The sequence below is a fragment of the Protomyctophum bolini genome (genome assembly GCF_963924005.1).
Source record: "Protomyctophum bolini genome assembly, chromosome: 2".
In the NCBI taxonomy this organism is placed as follows: Eukaryota; Metazoa; Chordata; class Actinopteri; order Myctophiformes; family Myctophidae; genus Protomyctophum; species Protomyctophum bolini.
In genome coordinates this window covers 44,168,378-44,192,198 of record NC_137863.1, presented here as the reverse complement: position 1 = coordinate 44,192,198, position 23,821 = coordinate 44,168,378, and the positions used below count along the sequence as shown (strand labels likewise).

Genomic DNA, 23,821 nt, shown 5'->3' with positions numbered 1-23,821 from the left:
TAAAAGCTCAACCTCAAAACTAAAGTAGACAGTAAAGTATTCGTAACATTCGTCACTTTAACATCCACAACCTGGCAACCCCGAGTGTTTGAGCAGGAAGAAGTCAGTTGTCACGTGACAACAAGCCATCATCATCATCATCATCACAGGAACAACAAACCAACAAGCTGATCCGTGGCGTGGAGGACTGGGCAGCACAAACCTCCACGATTTGACAAACACGTGTTTGATTAATGTTAATTTGCTTCGTTAGGGAGCGAGTCAAAGTATAAGTACACACATTGGCATTGCATGCGTGGTTGTTGTCATTCCGGGACTTAACATTGATGACGTACTAGTTGGAGGAAAGTCACTGGCTGGTGGTATCGGCTCCAACCTCTAACATAAAGTGAGGACTGACTGTCTGTCAACATGGGCGGTTGTTCTGCTACTGGCTGTTCTAGTCGTAACGAGAAGGGCAAGAAACTGCACTGTTTCCCCCGGGATCCCGTCAGAAGAGAGATATGGGAGAAAATGGTTGGGAGGCGCAACTGGAAAGCACATGACAGGTCGAGATTGTGCGAGGTGATGATCACTCCTCCAGATTTCTTTGAAATCCCAACACTGAATATGACTATGAGAGTGCATTGACCTGATACTTAGAATTGATGGTCAGACATTATAGCTAGTACAACAAGATGGCTGCCAATAGAACATTTGATACTTTCATGGAAATATAACACTCAGTGTTATATTTCCATGAAAGTATCAAATACACTCCCACACTGTACAGTGTCACTGTACAGTGTGGGAGTGTAACTGTATCTGTATCTTATAGCCTAACAAGCTGAACAAGTGTTGAATATCCCAACTTCCTGACTGCTGTGAATGACATGTTGCAAACCAATTTCCAGAGATAAGTGTTGACCAAAAATCAGTGCAATACAATTGAGTACACCCTATCAGACTATTGGGAGATGCCTGGCATTCTGTAGATCATGAGCAACTGGGTCTTTGGGTAATGAGTTAGTGGAGCTAGAACTGTCATGTTTTAATCAGTGACTCTCAAATTAATCTGTAACCATGTCATGGTGGTTGAAGAACATTTCGTATGACCTAGTCGAATTTCTATTTTCAGAGAAACCAGACAATGAATTGATAATGGCAGCCATCTTTACACCTTTACTATTTTCAAGTAATATTTCTTTCATCTGCTTTGTTGGTTGTTGGCTTTTATTGGTCACTCAATTTCACCATGACTACGTTGAGGACAGCCCCTCTCGGGAACCCTACGTAAAGTTTCTGACATTTGGATGATTTTATATAGGGTCCCTATGCATCTATCCCACGCGAAGGGTATTGCAACTCTAGATTCACCCCATTATAAAAAGCATTGTGTCATATCGTGGACGTGAATATGCTTCCTGTTGGTGGCGAGTCATAACTAAACCCTTTTAATTTTCCCCACTGTGTCTCTAGGACCACTTTGAGGAATCACAGTATGAATCAAGGCGCATGGACAACCTGCGGAAGTTAAAGCCCAATGCTATTCCAACGAAATTCCCCCACTTCAAAAAGAATAAAACTCTACGTCGGATAGTAGAGAATTTGACCAAAACATTAGCCCAGTCTCCTTTGCCGGAGAGACACAGCGTTGAACACTCCTACAGCCAGAGTTCTGAGAAGGGGCCCAAAGACAAGGAAGACAGTGGTGAGGAAAACGCTAACGGGTTAATACTGTACAAAATGGCATGAAGTGAAAACATATCCATGTTTATTTTGTCATTACCAGTGGTGAAAGTACGGTTGAGGTACTTATGCTGTACTTGCATATTTACGTTTTCTTATACTCCATTATATCTCTCAGAGGCCAATATTGTACTTTTTACTCCACTACAATTATTTGAAAACCTTTACTTGCAAATGACCTTGCAGATTTTGATTATATAGTCTACAAAACAATTAAGCCCTATTTTATACTTGGGCTATTTGGAAATGGACTATTTACATTTCTCATTCTTCATCTTCATTTTGACAACATACTGTGCTCTCTGTCTATTGCAGGGGGGGACGTCATCGTTATGGACGATGGCCCGGGAGAGAGAATACTGAAACCTGAGTCTTTTGGACTCCCTCTACAATGTGTGTTTTTGTGTCCTCTCGACGGCGCAGATAATCTCACCTCGACGGTGTGCTGTGAAACCTCTGTGGAACTGCAGTCTAAAGAGTCGGAAGAACTGCACGAGCCCGATGTAACCGGGACGCCTTACTCTTCGCCGGCCGACGCGACAGATTGTGAAGTGGTGTACCTGAAGGACATAATCCGAAAGAAGGACGAGAGGATAGCCATGCTGCTGAAAGCTGTGGTGAACGAGAAGAGAGCGAAGCACAAGCTGGAGTGGGAGAAACAGAGCCTCGTTCAGAACATCGAGAAGATGTTCAACGTCAACCAGCTGGCGCGGCTCTGCCAGAGGAGCGGCAGAGGGGTCAAGTGGTCCTGCGAGACCATGGAGAAGGCGAGCCAGATACGGGCCACGTGCGGCGTCAAAGGATACATGCTGCTGAGGGCACAGCACCAGCCGCTGCCGTCGTTGAGATGCGTGAGGAAGATCGCCGCGGTGAAGAAGAAAAGACTCGAGCGGGAGACCAAGTTGTCCGGACAGGAATCCACGGCGGACACAGTGGACCGTTTACATGCCGAGATTGACGTGGACGGGGCCTATGTGGAGAATGGCCATGCGGTAGACTGGAGCCGTTTTTCAAAGGTGTCATGCTAGCTAAGAGCCAAGGAGGGAGAGTTTCTCCTCCAAACCTTGAAACCTTGAACTCTGGCAGCACGATATACATCCATGCTACCACTCTAGCTAACCTAAAATTGTTGCTCCGACCTGAGGAATAAACTTAACCCATTCTGACCTGAGATCAGATTCATACGAGGTTTCCACCTGGACACACACTGGTCTGATTAACCCATTCTGACCTGAGATCAGATTCTAAAAAATGTTCGTTCTTCGGTTTTTCAAAAATAGCAGACCTACAAGCTCGTAGCGCGCCACTCGGTGGCGCGCTATGAGCTTGTAGATCTGCTATTTTTCAATAGCTAAAGCATAACATGATGCTATAACACCAAAACGGGTTCCCGGTCAGAATGGGTTAACCAATCTCTTAAACTGAGCTACATATGGACAATATTTGTGCGAGAGAAATTGGCAGATTGCACACCATTGCACATGGTGTTAGATGTCTTTTTTTGCCTTAGAATATTATATATTTTTTTTTACAAATTTGTGTCCAGAGACCAGTTAGTGCTTATTGTATTGTGTATGTGGCCTTTATCATCAATGTGTGTATCAAGGCTGCATGTTGGGCATACAGTAGATTATCAAAATACAAAACATATTGATGCAGTGTAATCCTTTAAGTGTACAATGTTTACAGTTTAGGCATTTAGCAGCCTCTTATCCTGAGCGTAAGTGCACAAATTCCATGGTTTACTTATAGACTTGTAAAATGTTAGCATCACTACTGTTCCCTTCACATCATTCTCTTAATTCCACCAGGCCGTGAGGTTTTTGATTGATCGATTCCTTTGTCAAATATGTAAACGAAGGTACAGTAAAACACTTGGGCTAAAAAGGATTAAAAAATATATAGTCCTGGGGACTTCTTTGCTTTGTGGACCTATAGAACAAGGTGGATGTTATGTTTTCCTGAACTCGTCGTAAACTACCAATAGCATTATTAACCTGTTCAGCCCAACAGACTCTTCCAAAAGGCTTATGAACAGTGGGGCACTTTCACCCTGTTGCCCGTCTGTCTGGCACTCTCACTCAGGCAGGCAGCTGTGTATACACACACAACAACCACATAAGTTCAACATACACAGGACATGTTTAAATCCAAAGTGCCCAGGACTTTGCATGGCAGGGGTGTCGTCCTCCCTGAACCAAGCTTGCAGGTATAAATGCATACCTGAGCACCTGCAGACCACATATTTATTAAGACTGGAATGACTGGAACTACACATGCAGCACCTTACACCCCCACCCCCCGTGTGTGCTTATAGCTCCTCAAAAAATGTTGAATATTGTGTAAAAGTAAATTTTCTTCTGCAATATAATTCAGAAAGTGAAACTTTAATATATTCATTGCACATAGCCTATAGTGAAATAAGATCACAGCACTGATGGCAGGAAAGAAGCAAGGTTGAGCGCTATTTACTTATATCCTGAATTATATTATATAGAATTATATTACAATAGAAATTTTACTTTTACACAATATTCGATTTTTCTTTTTAAAGTTGCTGTATATACACACCTAATATTTAGAGGAAGTAGTCAGGACCCTGCACACAGCACCTAACATTGTGCATTTGGATTATATTTTATATTACATCTTTTATTTTTATTCTATGGCTCTTCTATTTTGTGTTGCTGCAATGTTGAGAGGAGCTGGAACCCAATAATTGTATTCTTGTATAATCGAAATCGGATGTTATAATAATAAAACAAACTTTTGAATCTTGAATCTGTTAACTTGCAATACACCACTGGGTGGCGGCAGGTAGCCGCTCTAACTAATAATGCAGCAGCAGAATGAGAGGTTGGCGACAGCCCAACCGCCAGTGTTGCCATGTCTGCTTATCATAAGCGACTTTGAGCTGCTAATGTGTGAAAGCCAAAATAACATTCCACCATTTGCGTTTTCAATGGCCGTCCTTTCTAAACAAACAAACTTTAGATCCCGCGACAAGCTACGCTAGCCGTGTCCCGGGCATAGACTTTAAGGTCCCGGGCCCGCTATTATATATTTTCAAGGGCTCGCTTGCTTGTTTCTGCCCTAAAGCTGGCAACAGTGGTAGCAACTACGCTACGACTAGCGACGAGGTTACGGGTGAAGTGAACAACTCCGTCTCCGTGGCGAGACACCAAAACAACATTTGGAGGTAATCAAAATAGAGTATTAAAATAAGCTTATTATTGGAGTCCAATAAAGGAGGTTAATTCGTATAGTGAACGTTAGTCCGCTGGCTAAACCAACCCGTTCATTAGGTCGTCAACCAGACGTAAACCAGCTAAACGGCTAGCTAGCAAGCTAGCTAATGTGTCCGGGTGGCTCCATTTTATCCATTCATAATCCCCACGAAGAATTACGTTGCATGAGGATGGATCAGGGGATAGATACGTGGAGTCCTTTTCTTTAATAAACTCGGCTACGCATCAGAAAGTGTGGTTAATTAAGTAAGGTTCAATGCAAGTCACCCCTCGTACGTTACGGTAACACATTTTGCAACAATGGCGCGCTTGGCCGATGTGAAGTTTAATACAACTCACGTTGTTGGCTTTAATACCTCCCTTCTACCACCTCCCTAATAATAATAATAATAATAATCGTGTAGACCCCGCTTGCATTATGATTATTATTGTTTTAATACAACCGGTAAATTAAATAGACACAAATAAATGCCGGTATATTGAGGATAACACTTCACATTCATTTTACACTACCAGTATAATCAATATAACAAGAAGGTCTTAAAATGTAAATACTATACTACAAAAGTTGGTGTGTGATTAGAAAATGTACCGATATGGATATTTAAACTCGAATGTAATTTAGTCATGTTCTTTAAATTTAAGGCATATATTAATATTATTTTCATTTGACAGACCATAGTTTGCAGGTAAGCTTTGGTTAAGTTTCATAAAAAAATGGAAAAAGGGGTATAAGAATGATTTAATACATGTTCATATGCTTTAAAATTGTATGCCTTTGTAACTAAAGTAGCTGTAAGTCAGTGGGGTCAGGGGACCCCCAGGGGTCCTTGAGGGAGTTCCAGGGGGTACCCAGCTAAATGATAGTTTGGAACATCTACTCTGTAACTCTGAGAGTGTACGGTCCATTTGGTTCCTTTTGTACACTCCCAGAGTTAGAATAACATTGATTTTACAATATAAATTGGGGTCCCAGAGATATAAATGCCATTAAATGTGTGTCCGTAGGATGTCCAAACTGGGGCTCCTTGAAATTAAACGGGTTGAGAATCACTGCTAATGTATTTTCAAATGGGGGTCCGTGCTAATGAGTGCCAATTTGGGGGTCCTTGGCATGAAAAAGTTTGGGAACCACTGCTATAAGTGATATGTTTTTTTTATTCAGTAACGGGGGTCTCCCCAGATCTTTAATGAATGTGTCTAAAGACTTTAGATTGATTCACAATTGTATCCTCCAACTCTTTTGTTTATAGATCTGAGACTTCGGACCTTGGATCCAGTATTATGAGGATACCTTACCCAGACAAAAGCTCAAGAGAAGGTATGAAACAAGGTTGCTGCCTGGACAGCATGACATAGTGGGGATAAATGGCTTAACGTGGCTAGAGTTATTGTAAACAAGTTGCTGTAGAAACGTGCATGAAAAAAACGGCAAACAATGAAATAAAAATAAATAATTGCTTTGGCCTCTAAATGGCACAAGTTTGCTGTGCTTTGGTTTTGAAACCTGAAGTGAATGTCTGGCGTTGTCAAAGATCACTGTGGAAATATAATTTTCCCATATGCAGGGTTCAACGTTAATCCACGTTTTCGTTAACTTCGCGGTGCGATTTTCGAGTAAACATTTCTACACTTCAGCAGCCGTATTTAATCGATCGATCGCTGTAGCTTGCATTTCAATTTTGAACCACATTTCATTTTGGAGGACCTGCGTGCAGACAATTTATTCCATGTGAATCCTAATTGACTACAATTTTCATGAAGGGATCTGCAAACCAAGAGATGCAGATGCTCCAACCTCATTCTTAGATGGCATTTTACCTTGGAAGACATACTTTTGTCTAAAATGCCATGACGGCAAAGGCGCCCAGTTGGAATTAAAACCATTTCAGCACCCATTGTGGGCTTTTCTGTTTGTGCAACTATTTCCTGATATGAAAGAACGTATTTCCCATGAACAACTAAAGGAATCTCAAACCCTCAAATATCACCCCTCTCTCTTATGGATACATTTGTGTGACGCATTTCTTCATAACGCATCAAATGTTGAATTTAGAGCATTTTGCAATTTACAACTCTTTAACTTGTCTGTTGTCTCATTCTTAGTGACACATCTGACCATCTGTTACTTCTGCTTCTCCTGAAAAATGATTGTCCATCCATGGAATTTCTGTTTTCTGTTACCTCACTGGGACTTTTCAGAATCGCGGACGACAATTTAAAGGTGCACGCTAAAGAGCAAAAAAAAGAGAACATTTTCAAGCGCATAAGACATACAAAGAAGCCAGTTCAGCGTCGGGATCAAGTCATGTCTCGCAGGAGAAGCCGCAGCCCTTCAGCTGGGAGTTACCAACGATCCTGCAGCAGCAATGACCCGCGAGATTTGGAAAGGAGGATTTTTGTCGGGAATTTACCCACCTCGGACATGGAAAAGAAGGATTTGGAAGAGCTGTTCTCAACATACGGAAAAGTAGTCGGTCAGTAATCTTCAAAATATCCTCAAAGGAGGAATATGTTGTTCATTGTAATTCTAACATTTATGAAAATTAAATTTATATATACTATTTTACATCCTAGTTGTTAAACCAAAAAACATGAACATACTGCACACATGAAGAAAAAGCGTATTAAAAGGCATGCGTTTTCGGAAACTTAAGTTGCGCCATGTGTTGTATTGATAACTTATACTACCAATTGTTTTGCACTCTTGAGTTGTATTAATTAAATCAATGTTCCTTGGGATGTATAAATGTGTGCTCCTCCTGGAATGCTCCCTTTTCCAGGCGTGTCCATGTTCCGTGGGTTTGGATTTGTGCAATTTGAAAACACTGAGGAAGCCGAAGCTGCAAAGCTGCACCAAAAGGGTCGAATATTTAAAGGTTATAAAATAGGTAAGACTTATGTACAGTAGATGTGACTGCCCTGTTCCCAGATAAAGAAGATGCGCTAGTTGTGGCGGGTGACTTATAGAAGGTAGGGAAAACAAATCAACTACATTCAGACAAATATAGGGCCTCATTTATCAATGGACTGTATATTCAAAATATCTGCCTTCATTTCGAGCTTTGTTTTTGGTGTACGCCCACGTCAACGTGGAATTTATCAAGTGATCAGCTGATCCTGGCGTAAATTTAGGTTGGAGCTTTGATAAATGTCACAGCTGCAACTGAGCGTCATTCAATTAAAACACACTTAAATATTCTCGAAACACCTCGATTTTTATAGCCGGAATACGACCAAACGATGTATGGGAAAGCAGAGTTATGTAATGGAAAGCGCATGCCGCACAGCCCTGACACACAGCCGCATGTCGCACAGCCCTGACACGCAGCCGCATGTCGCACGCTGCTGTTTCGCCAAAATAAAGGAGTACTGAATGCATCTCGTCCTGTCACCGGTCATGGACACCATGTTTATGACCGATAGCTGGGGCTGTCAATTATATGAACCTTTAATGGAGTGACTGAGTAGATCAGTAGACTGATTATATGTGTAAGTTATATGTGTGGTGGGCTGGTTGCGTTGCCTATCTCCGATCTCCCGATGCGGTCCCCACTTGCACTGTGGCTCAGCACTTAGGCATTTGAGTGTCTCGTGGGGTTTATCTTTAACCCATTTAGACCGTAGGACGTGTGGAGCCTTCCTAGCTAATCCAACCGATGCATTGCGAGGATGTGTACACATGTCCTAGCGCATTTTCATTGATAACAAACAAGAGAAATATTACTTTTGGGGTCCTTGCTATTCGTTCACTTCCCTGTTTACCGCTCAGAAAGACAGGCTAGTAGCTCGTATCTCCTAATCTAGGGAGCTCTCTGTGGTTTTGACCAGATGTATATACTAAGCTCTTCATTTCTGACTTCAAATTTATACTTTAACTTTATCGTAATCGTAGCGAGGTAAGCAAGAAACCTATTTCTCTCGGTTTTTGTACGGGAACAGAAAAGGGGGGGCGGGGGGCTTTCAGAGTAAAAGCTGCCATATCTGCGTGGCACCCCGAGCTGCTATTTTGCACATAACTCCAGAAAAGACATTGGCTTCTACTGTCTGTTATAGTACCCAAGTTTGGAGACTTTCTCCTGCAGTCTCCAAGTCCAATGACTCCATGTCATGAAAACATTCCAGCACAGGCAGTGCTCGCTGCTCCCAAAATCCTCTCGCATGTATGCGCTCATGTAAAGCACAGTAACATTGTAACATTGTAAATATTGTTTTGTGTTTTTAATTGGAATACTTTATTGGCAGTTAAAAAATGACATCAATTTAGAAACTGCCAACATGGACTATACACAAAAAAGCTAAAGCTTGTTTCCATTGTGGTCCACCTAAAACCTAAACACAAAACACACTGTACAAACAAACAACCATGAAACAGATATTCCTTTATATAAGGCTGGGAGCTATACACGAAGGACCCTAAGAGAAGAATCCAGAGCAGGGGAGGGGGGGGGGTATCCGGGGTCGGGATCAAACTATGACCAGTTGGTCTGAAGACGGAGCCATGATTTAAGCTCATTCTTAAAATCTTGCAAGAAAATGTAGGGATTTCAGTGCTGATAAAGGGCATGCCACAGAGTGGTGGCTGCGTAGTAAAACATAATTTCCCCCTCGAGTGTCCCTGAAACTTTGTCTGGTTGTGTACATCGTTGTTTCATGATATGCCTTTACTACATATATATATTATTAGTATGTATTTTATTATTAGTACATTTTTGGAGTTGTTTAGATCAGTTGGTCAGACATTGCTGCTCCACTTGTCTATGACAGAAATACAGGTGCAGATAGCTCCCGTGCGTACGTTAAAAGTCCAAAGTTACGCTGGAACGATAAATGGGGGGGGGGGGGGGGGAATCATGTTGATAAATGAGGCCCATAGAACCAACCAAAAAAACAACATGCTACAGAGTTTGTGAAAACTATTTAATTAATTTGTCTGTAAAGGTTTTCCTGGATCGTAGTATGAACATGCCTTTGTTCATTTGATCCTCAAATAATTGAACCCAAACATTTACAAACTGGATTTGACAGACATTGTTCTTCAAGCCAATTTTTTTTCTCCAATATTGATGAAATGGAAACAAAGGAAAAATTCAGCAATAATACCAATGTGTTGATACGTCATCTGCCAAGCTTTAATATCAAACGTGTTGATACGTCTTCCAAGCTTAATATTAAATGTGCTGATGCATCTGCCGAGCTTTTATTTCACATGTATAAAGAGTTTACCACCACCACACCACATCCAGATTATATATATATGAAGAAAACAAACAAGATTTAACGGTGTTCCTTTCCATAACCTTTCTATTCATTTATACGTTTATTTGGGAGTGACGGCACACATCGAACACCACACATACAATCCATTGTAATTACCCGGATTTAGCAAGAATGCTAAATTCCAATTTTCAATCCTTTGTCCCCATACAAAAAAACAAGCAACATTACAAAAAGAGCACCTATAAACATTACTAAAAGGGAACAAACAAAAGAGAGAGAAACATTTCATTTCAAAGGGGTTTGACAGTGGGACCCTGAGATTCAAATGTATAATTTCTCTTTCGAAGGTTCTATAATCGCTTATCGGCCATTCAAACTTGTACGACAATACAATTTTATGGCGAACGGCTCTCTAATTCTGCATTTAATTTACATTTTATTTTCAACCCACGCCCTGCAAATGTGACTACTCGACACATTTACATCTTTTGGTTTTTTCATGCTCGGGGAGTTCTGAAGCCCTAATTTCATTTTGGGACCATGGAAGTGTTCACGCCGGTCGGTTCCATCCTACGTGAAAAGCGTACGGTTCCATATATCACTGTTATGTTGAACGTTTGGACTGGTTTATTTTCAGATGTAAATATGGCAGTGGAGCGACGAACGACTAAACCTCTATCAAGGCCGAGCCCTCCTCGAAGGTAAAGTAATGGCAAATGGGTGTGAAGAAACTACCAGCGCTCTCCAGATGGTTCCGGTAAAAACAAAATCCACCAGGGATTCTCAAGCAATTTTCGCGGGAAAAACTGCAATACATTTTGCGCGATTTGTGCGGGAATGGCGGTTTGCGACGTATTTCGCTTTTATTTCATATATCTAGGTTGTTTGAAATAAATCATAGAAACAAATGGAATGCAATGCCAAGTGTCTGTCTCAAAGATGTTGTCTCACAGCTTTTTCTTCACTTGTGTCTTGCGTCCTTTGCGTGATTTCGTCTCGTGCCACGGCCACTTAAAAAAACTTTGTTGTGCACCTCGACGTTGCGATTTTAAAATAGTGGAATGGGTTAGCTTTATATCTTAATGGAGCCTTTTACTGCGTAGTCACACATGCTTCAGATTGTGCCTAAAACACATTCTGATCATTCTCCTGTAGACATCTCCTTGGTAAATCATGTATTTTAACAGATTTTATAAGATCTACACAAGTAGAATTCAAGATGAAAAATGGTCAGCTTCAGAGCACGGTTAGTAAGTTGTTCGCTTAAGCCCAACACACACCGTCTGCGAACGCCGCGCGTCAAAACAGCCGACCTCCGTTATTTTCAATGAACCTGTCCCACACCGGCGGCGTCCGACGCGCGTTCACGCCTCGCCTGACGCTCCGATACGCCGCTGTTCAACACCTGTGCCGCGTCGCTGTGCACCCGCTTCACAGACGGTGTGTGTTGGGCTTTAGAAGGAAAAAAATATCTTCAAAAATGTCAGTCAAGCGCCATCCATAAATATTAAAATGCAATGCATATTGACAATGTTTCTCTTTAGATTGAAACAAAGTTTTCACCAGCAGAATTCAATCACATCAACAATATATATGTTACAGGATTGTGGTTTTCTATGAAGTCTTTTTCAGATTTGCTAAATCATTGTGTAAAAATCCTTTGTTCATGAAACACGGGTCGAACTGTGATGTGCCTGCTTGGTCAATGAATCACTAGAGTGTTCGTAATTGTCTTGCACATGGATCACGGACCATTTTCTTAATTTCAATGACGTCACTGGAACTACTTTTGCTGGGATGGAGTTGTCTCAAGCTACAGCCACGCCATTCCCACGTCGGGAATTGCGGTACGGTGAGGGTTTGCTCTCTGTTGCACTCAAATATGGTCATGGAGATAATATTTCACCATATTTTCACAATAAAAAAAAAAACATTTATATTGATCATATTTGGAATTTTCAAACATGGCTTCGAAATAGTTTCTTTGGGATAAAGGTCATCTAGTTTCCACGTATGTTTTTTTCTCTCTGGTGGTATTGGAATAAATATTCTGGAAATGTCCTATTATTCTACGGTTCCAAATGTATTTTGTCTTTGGCTTCTCTCAGGGGTCCCTATGGCGACGGCCGGCCTCGTTCCCGCTCCCCGGTGTATCCACGTGAGTCCCGGGACGGTGGTCGTGACGGGAGAGAGCCAGGTCGAGGAGAGCCAGGTCGAGAGCCAGGTCGAGAGCCGGGTCGAGAGCCGGGTCGAGAGCCGCCGGGTCGAGAGCCGCCGGGTCGAGAATCAAGCCGGGAACCGAGTCGGGAACCTAGGGCTAGTGGGCACCACCGTGACCACGACGAGCGCTACCGTGGCTCCGGGAGCAGGGACAAGGAGATCAGAGGAGATCCACGCGGAGATCCACGCGGAGATCCACGCGGAGATCCACGCGGTGATCCGCGGGGAGATCCGCGAGGAGATCCGAGAGGTGATGCACGAGCTGATCCCCGAGCTGATCCCAGGGACCCTGCATTCAGGTGACCGTGAGATTCATTCTGGAAGTTAACACTTATGATGCCCGGGACGTCCACGCACGTCTCAAATCAAATCAAATTTATTTATATAGCACATTTAAAAACAACTCTCATTGTACCAAAGTGCTTCACAAATACAATACAATACAATACAATATAATACAGTGTAGAAGACGTCAATAATAAAACAACAGAAAAATAGGACAGAATAGTCTAAAAGGAAAGGTGCAGGATCATGTCGGTGGTGGAAAAGCTGGTGAATATAAAAATGTTTTAAGTTGTGATTTAAAAGACTCAACGGAGGGCGCAGACCTAACCGCGAGGGGAATTCTGTTCCACTGAGTGGGGGCTGAGACGGCAAAGGCGCCGTCGCCCCCTGAGCCTCTTATTTGTGTGCGGAACCCCTAAGAGACCCCTGTCTGCTGACCTGAGGGTCCTGGTAGAGCATAGGAGGTCAGTGATGTAGGAGGGGGCCAGCCCATTGAGGGCTTTGTAAACAAACAGGAGGGTTTTGAACTGAATTCTGAACTTTACCGGCAGCCAGTGGAGAGAGGCCAGGACAGGGGGTGATGTGGTCTCTCCTTCTGGTGCCGGTCAGGAGTCTGGCTGCTGCATTTTGGACAAGTTGTAGACGGGACAGGGATGACTGACTGATCCCAGTGTAGAGGGCATTACAGTAATCTAACCGGGATGAAATGAGTGCGTGGATGACTATTTCAAGGTCGTGCGTGGAGAGAAATGGTCTTATCAAATGAAACCCGCGGGGGCGCTGAAATCCATCTTTTGGAAAAGGCCGTTTGCTCAGCTCCTCCGGACCTGTGTGGGTGGGTGCGTGCGCAGCACCCATTACTAACTTGTTTACGGCCAGAGAAAATACCGTATTGATCATAAACGCCGATGTTCAGTTCTAATGTCTGACTCCATCATGCATCTCGGTTACAATATTAACAGTCTCTCTAAAGAGAGATCAGACTTACCGTCTGCTAGCGAAGTATGCTCATCTGCTTGGCACTCCTAGTACCTTTTTATTCAGAAAGATTCGTCAGCACCATAAGTGTTCATCATCATTTTTCGACCGCGGTCGAGATCATGGATTCCACAATGCTACGCCAGACTTCCCGGTCCTTCATTGCCACCCCCAGTTCCTGCCTACTGAAGCATGTGTCCTTAGCGATTGCATCAGGGACATCACGACAGCTTTCTACCTCTGGTCTGCTTTGAGGCAGGACTCCAGAGAAGAAGGGAAGATATAACCTCATTGTCAGCTATGTAGCATTGGCCGGCAAACTGCACTCTTTTGGATCGGACCAGTAAAGAAACATGGGGAAGGTTGCTATGTTAATGTTGCCGTATAAGTGTTAATGTTAATGTTAGTGTTAATAAGTGTTGAGTCCCATGACTGCACAACATATTGCAAATATATTGAACTTGTCCTATGGTGGTAAATGGTGCATTTATATAGCGCTTTTATCGAAAGTGCTTTACATGGATTCAGATTGTGCCTTACATTTACCCATTAACACATGTTCATACACGGAGGAGTTAACCATGCAACGTACCAACCTGCATATCTGCAGCAGTCAGAGTCTTGCTCAAGGACACTTTGACACTAAGGTCGTCTTCACACCAGGATGTTAAAGGAGAATTCCATACTAAAAGGCTTTCTTACCTTTCTTTGTAGTTGTTACGTCCCCACCAAAGAGGTCCAGGTGTTATTTTGTGCAAAAGCTCCTTATTGGCTATTTTCCCTACCATAAGCCCTCAATGAATTGCATTGCATTGAATGGGAATTTTTGCACAAAAAAACACCTGGACCTCTTTGGTGGGGACGTAACAACTACAAAGAAAGGTAAGAAAGCATTCTAGCATGGAATTCTCCTTTAAAAACTAATCCTGCCGAGTATTGTCGGAAAGTGCACTTCGTTTGGCAGGTGTGAAGGCTCATAAATTAATTGAATCATTAATCCAAAGAACAGGGATTTGACTTCGCTTCCAAGCGCACTCCACCCCTGAGGGATGGCCTAATGATGGATACTGACTACAAAAAGCTGTTTCTTTCCTCTAGTATGACAAATTAGTTAAAACTGAAGGTGCTCCCCAAAGTGTCCTGATATTGTTTGTACAGTGTCATTTCCTCAATGTGTTTGTTTTCTGCTCTGTGCTACAGAGAGCCGTATGATCGATACTACCGTGGCGCAGGCGGTGCAGACGACTACTACCGGAAGAAGGATGATCCCTTCAGAGAACCTTACAGAGATCCCTGGAATGGCCGACGTGAAGCTGAGCGTATGTGTTTTGCGTTTCTTATTTGCCACTAGGATTCAGAATTTCAGATTTTACAGAGACACACACACAGACAGACAGACATGATCTGCTAGGTCTCATAGTAAGTGCTCACTGCGTTCGCAATCACTGCGTTCGCAATTAACCCAGGTGTCCCTAATTTGGCCAAAAATGTCAAGAGAATTCTGACGATGGCAGATCTACCAGGCAAGCTCACACAACTCATTGCAATGAGTTGTGAGCTTGTAGATCTGGTATTTCCACTCTTCATCAAAGTGAAGTATAAAGGGCATAAGTGGTTAAATGGTCTGACATTAAATAGACAATTGTTGTTGGATTAGGTTTCTGAACGTCTCTGCCCCATTTTATCACTGAGAATGTCACTCTGCACTGACAACCCTGTTATTAACGGAATTAAAGGAGAATTCCATACTAAAAGGCTTTCTTACCTTTCTTTGTAGTTGTTACGTCCCCACCAAAGAGGTCCAGATGTTATTTTGTGCAAAAGCTCCTTATTGGCTATTTCCCCTACCATAAGCCCTAAATGAATTGCATTGAATTGAATGGGGCTATGGGGTGTTGTGCTAATTCGCTTATTTCCATCGCTCAAAATTATAATTTCTTTGTATATATCCTCTCTTCATAATGTAAATAATATCCCAAGCGGCACACTTTACTACTTCTTTCGATGGAAATAAGCGAACTAGCATAACACCCCATAGCCCCATTCAATTCCCATGCAATGCAATTCATTGAGGGCTTATGGTAGGGAAAATAGACAATAAGGAGTTTTTGCACAAAAAAACACCTGGACCTCTTTGTGGGGACGTAACAACTACAAAGAAAGGTAAGAAAGCATTCTAGCATGGAATTCTCCTTTAAAGTAAAAGACGGATAATCAATTAAAACTTGTTCATCCCCCCCCCCCCCCAGCTGTGGAGGATCGTGTGCGGCCGGAGGAGCGGCGACGCAACGAGTTGTACCGGCAGTACTACGAAGAACTCCAGCGGCGCTATGACACGGCACGACCCGTCGACTGCTCCGTCATCGTCGTCAACAAAGTACAGAAGTAAGTCCACTCTCTGCATTCGCGTGTCCCCCGTTGACCGCCCACCACGTCTCTATAACGTCGACGTTTTGTTACCGAGGCTCAAATATTTTAACTAGTACCGTTTACATGGAAGGTTTTAATTTCATACCGCTCGTACGTCTTGCGTCTGTGTGTTTTGTGTTGCCCTCAAACCAACTGTAGGGAGTATGCTGAGACGGTCGGGCGGAAGGTCCGCGATCTGGGCATGGTGGTGGACCTGATCTTCCTCAACACGGAGGTGTCATTGACGCAGGCCCTGGAGGACGTCGGCCGCGCCCGCACCCCCTTCGCCATCATCATCACCCAGCAGCACCAGGTCCACCGCTCCTGTACGGTCAACATCTTGTTCGGCACACCTCAAGGTAATTTGATAGGTCTTTTTTTACCATGTGTTTGCAGAATCATCCAGGTTCTATTTGTGTGTAGCCTCGGAAACCCAGACGTTTTTATTTCCAGGGAGAAAAAAAAAGTCTGGGTCTGAGTCCACTTCAATTCGGCATAGAGTAGCGCAAACATTGCTCACTCTCTGCTGATTTCTGATTGTCTGCACCTTTGTAAAATTGACATACACACGCACACATGTACACACACGCTCCTCTCTCTCTCTGTCGCTCAAAGTAATTAGTCTCATGTCGCGCAGCTGCGCATATATTCTCCCGGCGGATCCTGCCGGGAGCTGCCTATGCCATAAAAAGCATAGGTGAGTTCCAGGCTAATTTGTGTGTGACGGACACACACAACCATATTTTCTCCTCTACCCCTCAGAGCATAGAAACATGCCCATGCAGGATGCCATGGTCCTAGTTGCCCACAACTACGACGCCTATAAAGTGGAACACCGGGACAAGGAACGCGACGAGATCGCCAGGAAGGCTGCCAAGATGGCCGATGACGTGTTAGTAAGAGAGCCCGACCGAGAGAGCCACCCGATCTCCCAGCTGACCACCATCACGTTGTTGACTGAGAACAGGTAAGTGTTATGTTTAATGTTGCACATTACTGGACAGTTTGAAATAAAATTAGCAGGGGGAGCCAGTCACCCCAATATTTGAGAGGACCTGCTATGTCATGCCATACCTTTCTTTATTTGTTTTTTCTATTCATTTGGTCATTAAGGTCCACATAATGAGAGGTCTGCTCTGCCGGAAACATTGCGAAAAAACATTTGTATACCACACCATAGACGACATATATGTGACATGTCAAACTAGGGTGTTAGTGGACTGAGGTTGTTAGTGGACCACTAGTTCATCAGAGATATGCACCCTCAGGAACTTAGTGCTAGTGCTAGCACTGTTGATGGTAAGTGGGGCGTGCACACTAATGACCAAATTAATAGAAAAAAACACAAATAAAAAGTACGGCATGACATCACAGGTTAACCCATTAAAACTTCTAAAAATGTCTGTTTGAAAATGACATTTTTCTGAAAAAAGCTATGTTTCTATGTCAGTCGTTCTTCGATTTTTCAAAAATGGCAGACCTACAAGCTCGTAGCCCGCCATGAGCTTGTAGATCTGCTATTTTTCAATAGCTAAAGCATAGCATAATGCCAACACCAAAATGAGTTAAACTCTATTCCTTGAGCTTTTGGGCCTGTGGCCCCTCGACTAAATGCGGAAATACCACATACATACAGTATAGGGCTGCACGATTAATAAAATTTTAATCGAAATCGCGATTTTTGGATTTGGACGATTTAAAAAAAAGATAATCGAAAATCGTTTTTACCTTTTAACTAGGGCATTTACGGTAAATCTCTCTCGCACTCGCCTGCAGGCTGCAAGGCTACCGTAGTTACTTCCTCCTCCCTCTGCCGCGCAGAGAGAAAAGCAGCGTTGGCATGTCTGCCACGGGGAGCGATAGGAAAGAGGATTTAGTTGCTAAAATAGGCTAGACAATGTCTGTCGTCTTGAAATGACTCTGCTTCTCCGTTTCAGATGTGGAGCAAACTACTCGGCGTTGTAAAAGTTGTGGATGCACACACGCTTTTGCTTGTGTATGTTTTCAGGCTGCTGGAGCAGGTTGGGACGCTCGTGTTGCCTTCTCTCACAGGCACAGAATTTTTACGGGGACAGGTTTTTAGTTCCGACATAGTGGAGGGTCGGTCCCTGTGGGAGAGTACTGTGGGAGACGGCAGCACGCCTGGAGAATGGACAGGCATAGCGGCGAGAGTGGCTCTGGTCCATAGCCCTGATGCTAATTCTACCCTAGCATTAGGGCTATGGATCAGAGCTAATCGGCGAGTCTGCAGAACATGAAGCTTTAATATCAATACCGTGTCCCGACCTACTGTCCCTTATCGTAAAGTTGGGTAGTGTACACTACTGTTTCTTTTGCATCGAGGAGCCAATAGCCATGTGTGTCTGACTCTGTACGTCGTCTCGGCTAAAAACAAAGGGAAAGCCTGTCTTATGTTTCGCCGTACGACCTGTTGCATCAGCGTGCTAAAAATAGCTGATCTGCAAGCTCACGACGTGTTGCCTCGGCAACACGCTGTGAGCTAGTAGATCGGCTATTTTCAGCACGCGTAAAAATGGAGGATGAGACGTTCAGAAACTTTTGCCTTGACGGTACAAGCAAGCATCAGCTGTCGCAAGTTGAAGATGTGGCATCATTACTTTTCACATGGCCCATAATATGACGAGACAGAATCAAAATGAAAAATGTTTAGGCCTACAGATTCAGTGGCATTTCACATTGCAAAAGGGTGCAGGAAGAGTGGGCACCTAAACATTAAATTGGCTATTTTTTTTAAGAATTAATTTGGACATTTTGTAAACGTTTTCACTTTAATCCCAAAGGGGATTTATCTTTCTTTGTTTAAAAGGATCCATGGCCAGACAAATATGCCTTAAAACACTATACTAAAAATAAAAACACCTTCAATATTTGTATTTCTTTCATAAAATAAAGTTGGGTAGTGTACACTGTTCATCTTTCACTCAATAGGAACTGCTCCTGTCGCAAGTTGAGGATGTCATATGACATATGCCCAGTCCATGTGTGGTCCAGCCCCAGGGAATGCATGGCATGCACATGCTAATAAAAAGTATTTAAATAAATATTGCTTTGATGCTCATATTATTCTTAGGAAGTATTAAGTTGTTTTTATTAGCATATGCATTCCATAGGGCTGGACCACACATGGACATATCAACCTGCGATGGGAGCAGTCCCTATTGATTGAAAGATTATCTATTAATATATAAAAATATTTATGTTTTTATTCATAGAGGGCAAGTGTAATGTTTTAAGGCATATTTGTCTTGTAGCCAGGGATCCTTTTAAGTTTTGCACTAAAGTTTATTCCAATAGGAAAATTCACATTTGTTTGCATTTAAAAAAGAAAAAACATATTTTGAGACAATGTATTTATTTTACTGAAAAATAATCGAAACCGAAATTGAGGTTTCAGAGAAAATAATCGTTTTTTTTTTTTTTTTTTTTGCAAAATCGTGCAGCCCAATACAGTAGTAGTAATTGCATACCAAGCAGTTGATGATTTAAGGTGGCTAAAAATGAATTTCCATATGTTGCCCCATTTTTAGATTTGTGACTCCAGAGGAACTGGACAGTATGATTGTGTACCTAAAGGACAAGAGGGAGCGCTTGGTACGAGCAACGGACCCTCATACAGGTGAGCATGCTTCCTATATTTTTGGGGAAATGAAGACTAAAGAAGTGACATGCAACAAATGGTGGCGCAAGCTGGGCCTCGCTGGCAGGCATTGGAGCCCATGTTGTGCGGTACCCTAACCCACTCTGCTATCGGGTTAGTAGCCCCCAGGTAACAGCTCTTGTAGAGCGATGCTAATGTTTATCAATGAGGAGGGAAGCCTGGGATGCACGGCTGGTGTGCAGCCTGCACAAAGTATTTGCCGGTAGCGTTATGTCCATATACTGTAAAAAAAAAAAAAAAAAGATATGGACAAAGCGTTCTCCGGGTCTGATATTGACGTAAAATGAAGCCTGTCATTCCTTGAATTGTAAATCGCCATCTTTCTAGATCCGTTTGGGCCCAGCTGCAGGCCATTGGCTGGCACAGACAACAAGGCGGGACTCTTCCCCCCCTTCTTCTTCGTTGGTTTTTATTTTGACTCGAGCAGGGGGTGGATCACAATTTCTGTGTTGGCCGATACGGATACCAGAGAATAATGTCTGTAATACAAAAAAGAATGTGCACTTGCAGTTTGGGCAACTCCAAAGCAAACTCCACATGCCCCAACATTTAATTTACCTGCTATAGAGCGCCGCAGTCCCCGCCCCCTTTCAGAAAAGCGAGTGGCCCAGGAAGTGAAAGCCCCATGCATTCTGCCATCGGCACTTTTAATATAATTTATTTAAAGACGGTTACGCCGCGGACAAAGCCAATTCGGATTGTGACGAATCATGACAATGAACACAATATTTTGGGACGATCAAATCATTAGAAAGAAGAAAAGAAAGTCAGGAGACAACACTATTTGTTTTATTTTTCGTCTTATAAATTATTTGATCGGCCCAAAATATTGTGTTCATTGTCATGATTCGTCACGATCCGAATTGGCTTTGTCCGCGGCGTAACCGTCTTTAAATAAATTATATTAAAAGTGGCGATGGCAGAATGCATGGGGCTTTCACTTCCTGGGCCACTCGCTTTCTGAAAGGGGGCGGGGACTGCGGCGCTCTATAGTGTCAACCCCTTACGCCTGTGTCGGATCTGTGGTTAGACTGGCATATGTGTCAATACCGATATGACCAAATAAGGGCCGATCCGATACTTTTACGTTAGTTTTCTTTCCGGTGTTCTATATTTGAAAATAATTATAGCAACAAAGTGCACTAAGATCATCTCCATAAATTGAAATGTCTGGATGGGAACCGCAAGGTTGCCAGTTCGAACCCGGGCTCCCCCAGAGTTACTGTTAAAGTGTCCTTGAGCAAGACACTGAACCCCCGAATTGCTCCCGATGTGCTGGTTGGTGCCTTGGCACGGTTTCCGCTGCCATCTGTTTATGAATGGGTGAATGTAATGCACAATCTATGTAAAGCGCCTTGGATAAAGGCGTGATATAAAATTACAATTTGCATGAAAAGCAATCCTAATGACTGTTCAATCTCTCCCACCTCAGCTGCTCACCGCGATGCCCCGCCCCCAGCCCAAGCAGTCCCGCCTCCGACCAACACTGCTCTGCCCGCCCAGTCCGGTCACCTGGCGGCCGCGTCCAGTGCCCCTCCCAACCCCAGCCACCAGGCGGAGCTGCAGGCCAAGATCCTCAGCCTGTTCAACAGCGGCGCGACGCCGCCATCGTCGGCGGCGTCGGCAGGAGGAGGAGGAGTCGTCGGAGTCGGCGCGGCGGCGGCCTCCATGGCGTCCCAGTCCCAGGCGTATATGAGCTCCATGGCGCAGCCTCCGCAGCAGGCCATGAGCCACAACAACAACCCCCTCCCGTCGGGCCTCATCAACATGTCATCCCAGAGCCCGCAGCAGCAGATGATGATGGGCGGGGTCCGTCCTTCCCTCATGCCTCCTCTGAGCGGGCCTCCTCCCCAGCTGGGCGTGCCCCCGGGCTACGGCATGCTGCCGGTGGGCCGCATGCCTGGGGCGACGCTGCAGGGGAGCGCCCAGAGCCGGCCCCCCGGCGGCGCGGCCTCGGGCATCAACTTTGACAATCCGAGTGTCCAGAAGGCTCTGGACACTCTGATTCAGAGCGGACCCTCTCTGAACCACCTGGTGAATTCTGCCAGCTCCCAGCAGCAGCAGCAGCAGCAGCAGCCACCTCCGAGGCCCGGACCGGGGGGCATGCCCCCGAGCATGGGCCAGCAGCAGGCTCCCCCCATGTCCATGTACGCGCGGCATTACTAAAATAGTTCCGTTTAGCCCCCCCCCCCCATTCTTTTCCTCTCATCCCCAGTAAGGGCTGCACGGTTTGCAATTATTAAGTCTCGTTTTTTGGTCAGCAGTTGTACCTGTCCCCTCACCTCCATGACGTTACACACACGGTTTAATCACTTGAACTGTATTCACTGGGGGGGGGGGGGGGGGTCCACAGGGGTCTGTACTTGGCCCGCGTTACGTTTTAACCCATTTAGACCTGAGGCTGATTCTAAAGATGCCTTATATCCTAACGTTGCTACTTGCTATGATATATCTAGTATGTAGTATCAAATCTAAAATGACAGATGCATTCCCGAATTGAATGGGTTAATGAACCTGAATAGTTACCAAAATGAAACGTGAACATTTTTCCACTTATGGTGAGTATTGAATAATAACCGTCATTGTTAAACAAATTTAATTTTAGCGATGATTGTGCTAACCGTGATTTATTAACTGATTGCAGTGTTAAGCAAAATAAGTGAATTGTCATTCTATAGCCATTATTGTGCAGCCCCTACACCAACTTGATAATGAAAAGGAGAACAAACTTCTGTTCGGTTTAAATCACAAGTTAATGTGACTGGATGAAAAGTAGACATTTTTGTTTTCGCATTTGTAAATGCTTTTAATGAGGAATCTTTTTCTATTTTTATTATTCTTGGTATTGTACACAGATGCTTGAACTCCTCGTTGCTCTGATTGCAATTGTAACCAGGATCTTTTTTTTTCCCTTTGAGTTGTCGCATGTGTTGACATTTATTTGATTGCTGCAGGCCCATCAGTTGTTTTGTTTTTTTCTTCCTATATAATGATCGTAGTTATGTTAGTTTCAAAACATGTACAGTATACGCCCTGTGATGAACACATTGTCATATAATAACTTAGATCTTTTTGCAGGGAATGTTTTTTTTTGTTTTGTTGCAACAAGATGGAATTAAAGACTCAACACAATTAACTGTAATGAAATGGTATTGGTTTATTGCATTTTGTGCTGACAAATCTTTTAAAATGGAACGGGTAATCGCCAGAAGCCATAGATGGAAGCATTTGAAGGCCCAAAAATGATGAAAAACGGCGTGCTATAGTATGCCGTACGATATGGGCTAGCCCATGGTCCAAAATGATGAAATACGATTATTTTTTTTAATTCAAAAAACGATGGGCTATAACCCATCGTTTTCTTTAATTTTTTCATTTCTTTCAAATCCTCAAATGATGAAAAACGGCGTGCTATAGTATGCCGTACGATATGGGCTATAGCCCATGGTCCAAAATGATGAGAAACGAGGATAACTTTATTTTTCAAAATTTCAAAAAACATGGGCTATAACCCATCGTTTTTTTCATTTTTTCATTTTTGTCAAATCATCAAAAATGATGAAAAACGGCGCGCTATAGTATGCCGTACGATATAGGCTATAGCCCATGGTCCAAAATGATGAGAAACGAGGATAATTTTTTTTTTCAAAATTTCAAAAAACATGGGCTATAACCCATCGTTTTTTTCATTTTTTAATTTTTGTCAAATCATCAAAAATGATGAAAAAAGGGCGCGCTATAGTATGCCGTACAATAGAGGCTATAGCCCATGATCCAAAATGATGAGAAACGAGGCTAACTTTTTTTTTTCAAAATTTCAAAAAACATGGGCTATAACCCATCGTTTTTTTCATTTTTTAATTTTTGTCAAAATATCAAAAATGATGAAAAACGGCGCGCTATTGTATGCCGTACGATATAGACTATAGCCCATGGTCCAAAATGATGAGAAACGAGGCTAACTTTTTTTTCCAAAATTTCAAAAAACATGGGCTATAACCCATCGTTTTTTTAATTTTTTAATTTTTGTCAAATCATCAAAAATGATGAAAAA

General features: G+C 43.1%; 2 protein-coding genes across 3 annotated transcripts; both read left to right on the top strand.

Moving 5' to 3' along the window:
* Window positions 1–152: 152 nt before the first annotated feature.
* On the top strand, window positions 153–2,883 carry LOC308330523 (uncharacterized protein). 2 transcript variants are annotated; one of them, XM_080785416.1, is made up of 3 exons: window positions 153–388; window positions 1,459–1,690; window positions 2,044–2,883. In XM_080785416.1, exons 2-3 carry the CDS (start codon window positions 1,495–1,497, stop codon window positions 2,754–2,756), a joined length of 909 nt encoding a protein of 302 aa, XP_080641542.1. In that variant the 5' UTR covers window positions 153–388; window positions 1,459–1,494; the 3' UTR covers window positions 2,757–2,883. The 2 variants fall into 2 exon arrangements, with proteins under 2 accessions (XP_080641542.1, XP_080641541.1); XM_080785415.1 differs by having other exon boundaries at window positions 153–564.
* Window positions 2,884–4,853: 1,970 nt separating this feature from the next.
* On the top strand, window positions 4,854–22,908 carry ncoa5 (nuclear receptor coactivator 5). The gene is made up of 12 exons (XM_080785793.1): window positions 4,854–4,927; window positions 6,230–6,297; window positions 7,179–7,453; window positions 7,760–7,867; window positions 10,834–10,897; window positions 12,305–12,715; window positions 14,880–14,998; window positions 15,929–16,064; window positions 16,248–16,447; window positions 16,851–17,055; window positions 19,637–19,725; window positions 21,200–22,908. Exons 3-12 carry the CDS (start codon window positions 7,285–7,287, stop codon window positions 21,931–21,933), a joined length of 2,235 nt encoding a protein of 744 aa, XP_080641919.1. The 5' UTR covers window positions 4,854–4,927; window positions 6,230–6,297; window positions 7,179–7,284; the 3' UTR covers window positions 21,934–22,908.
* Window positions 22,909–23,821: the final 913 nt, after the last annotated feature.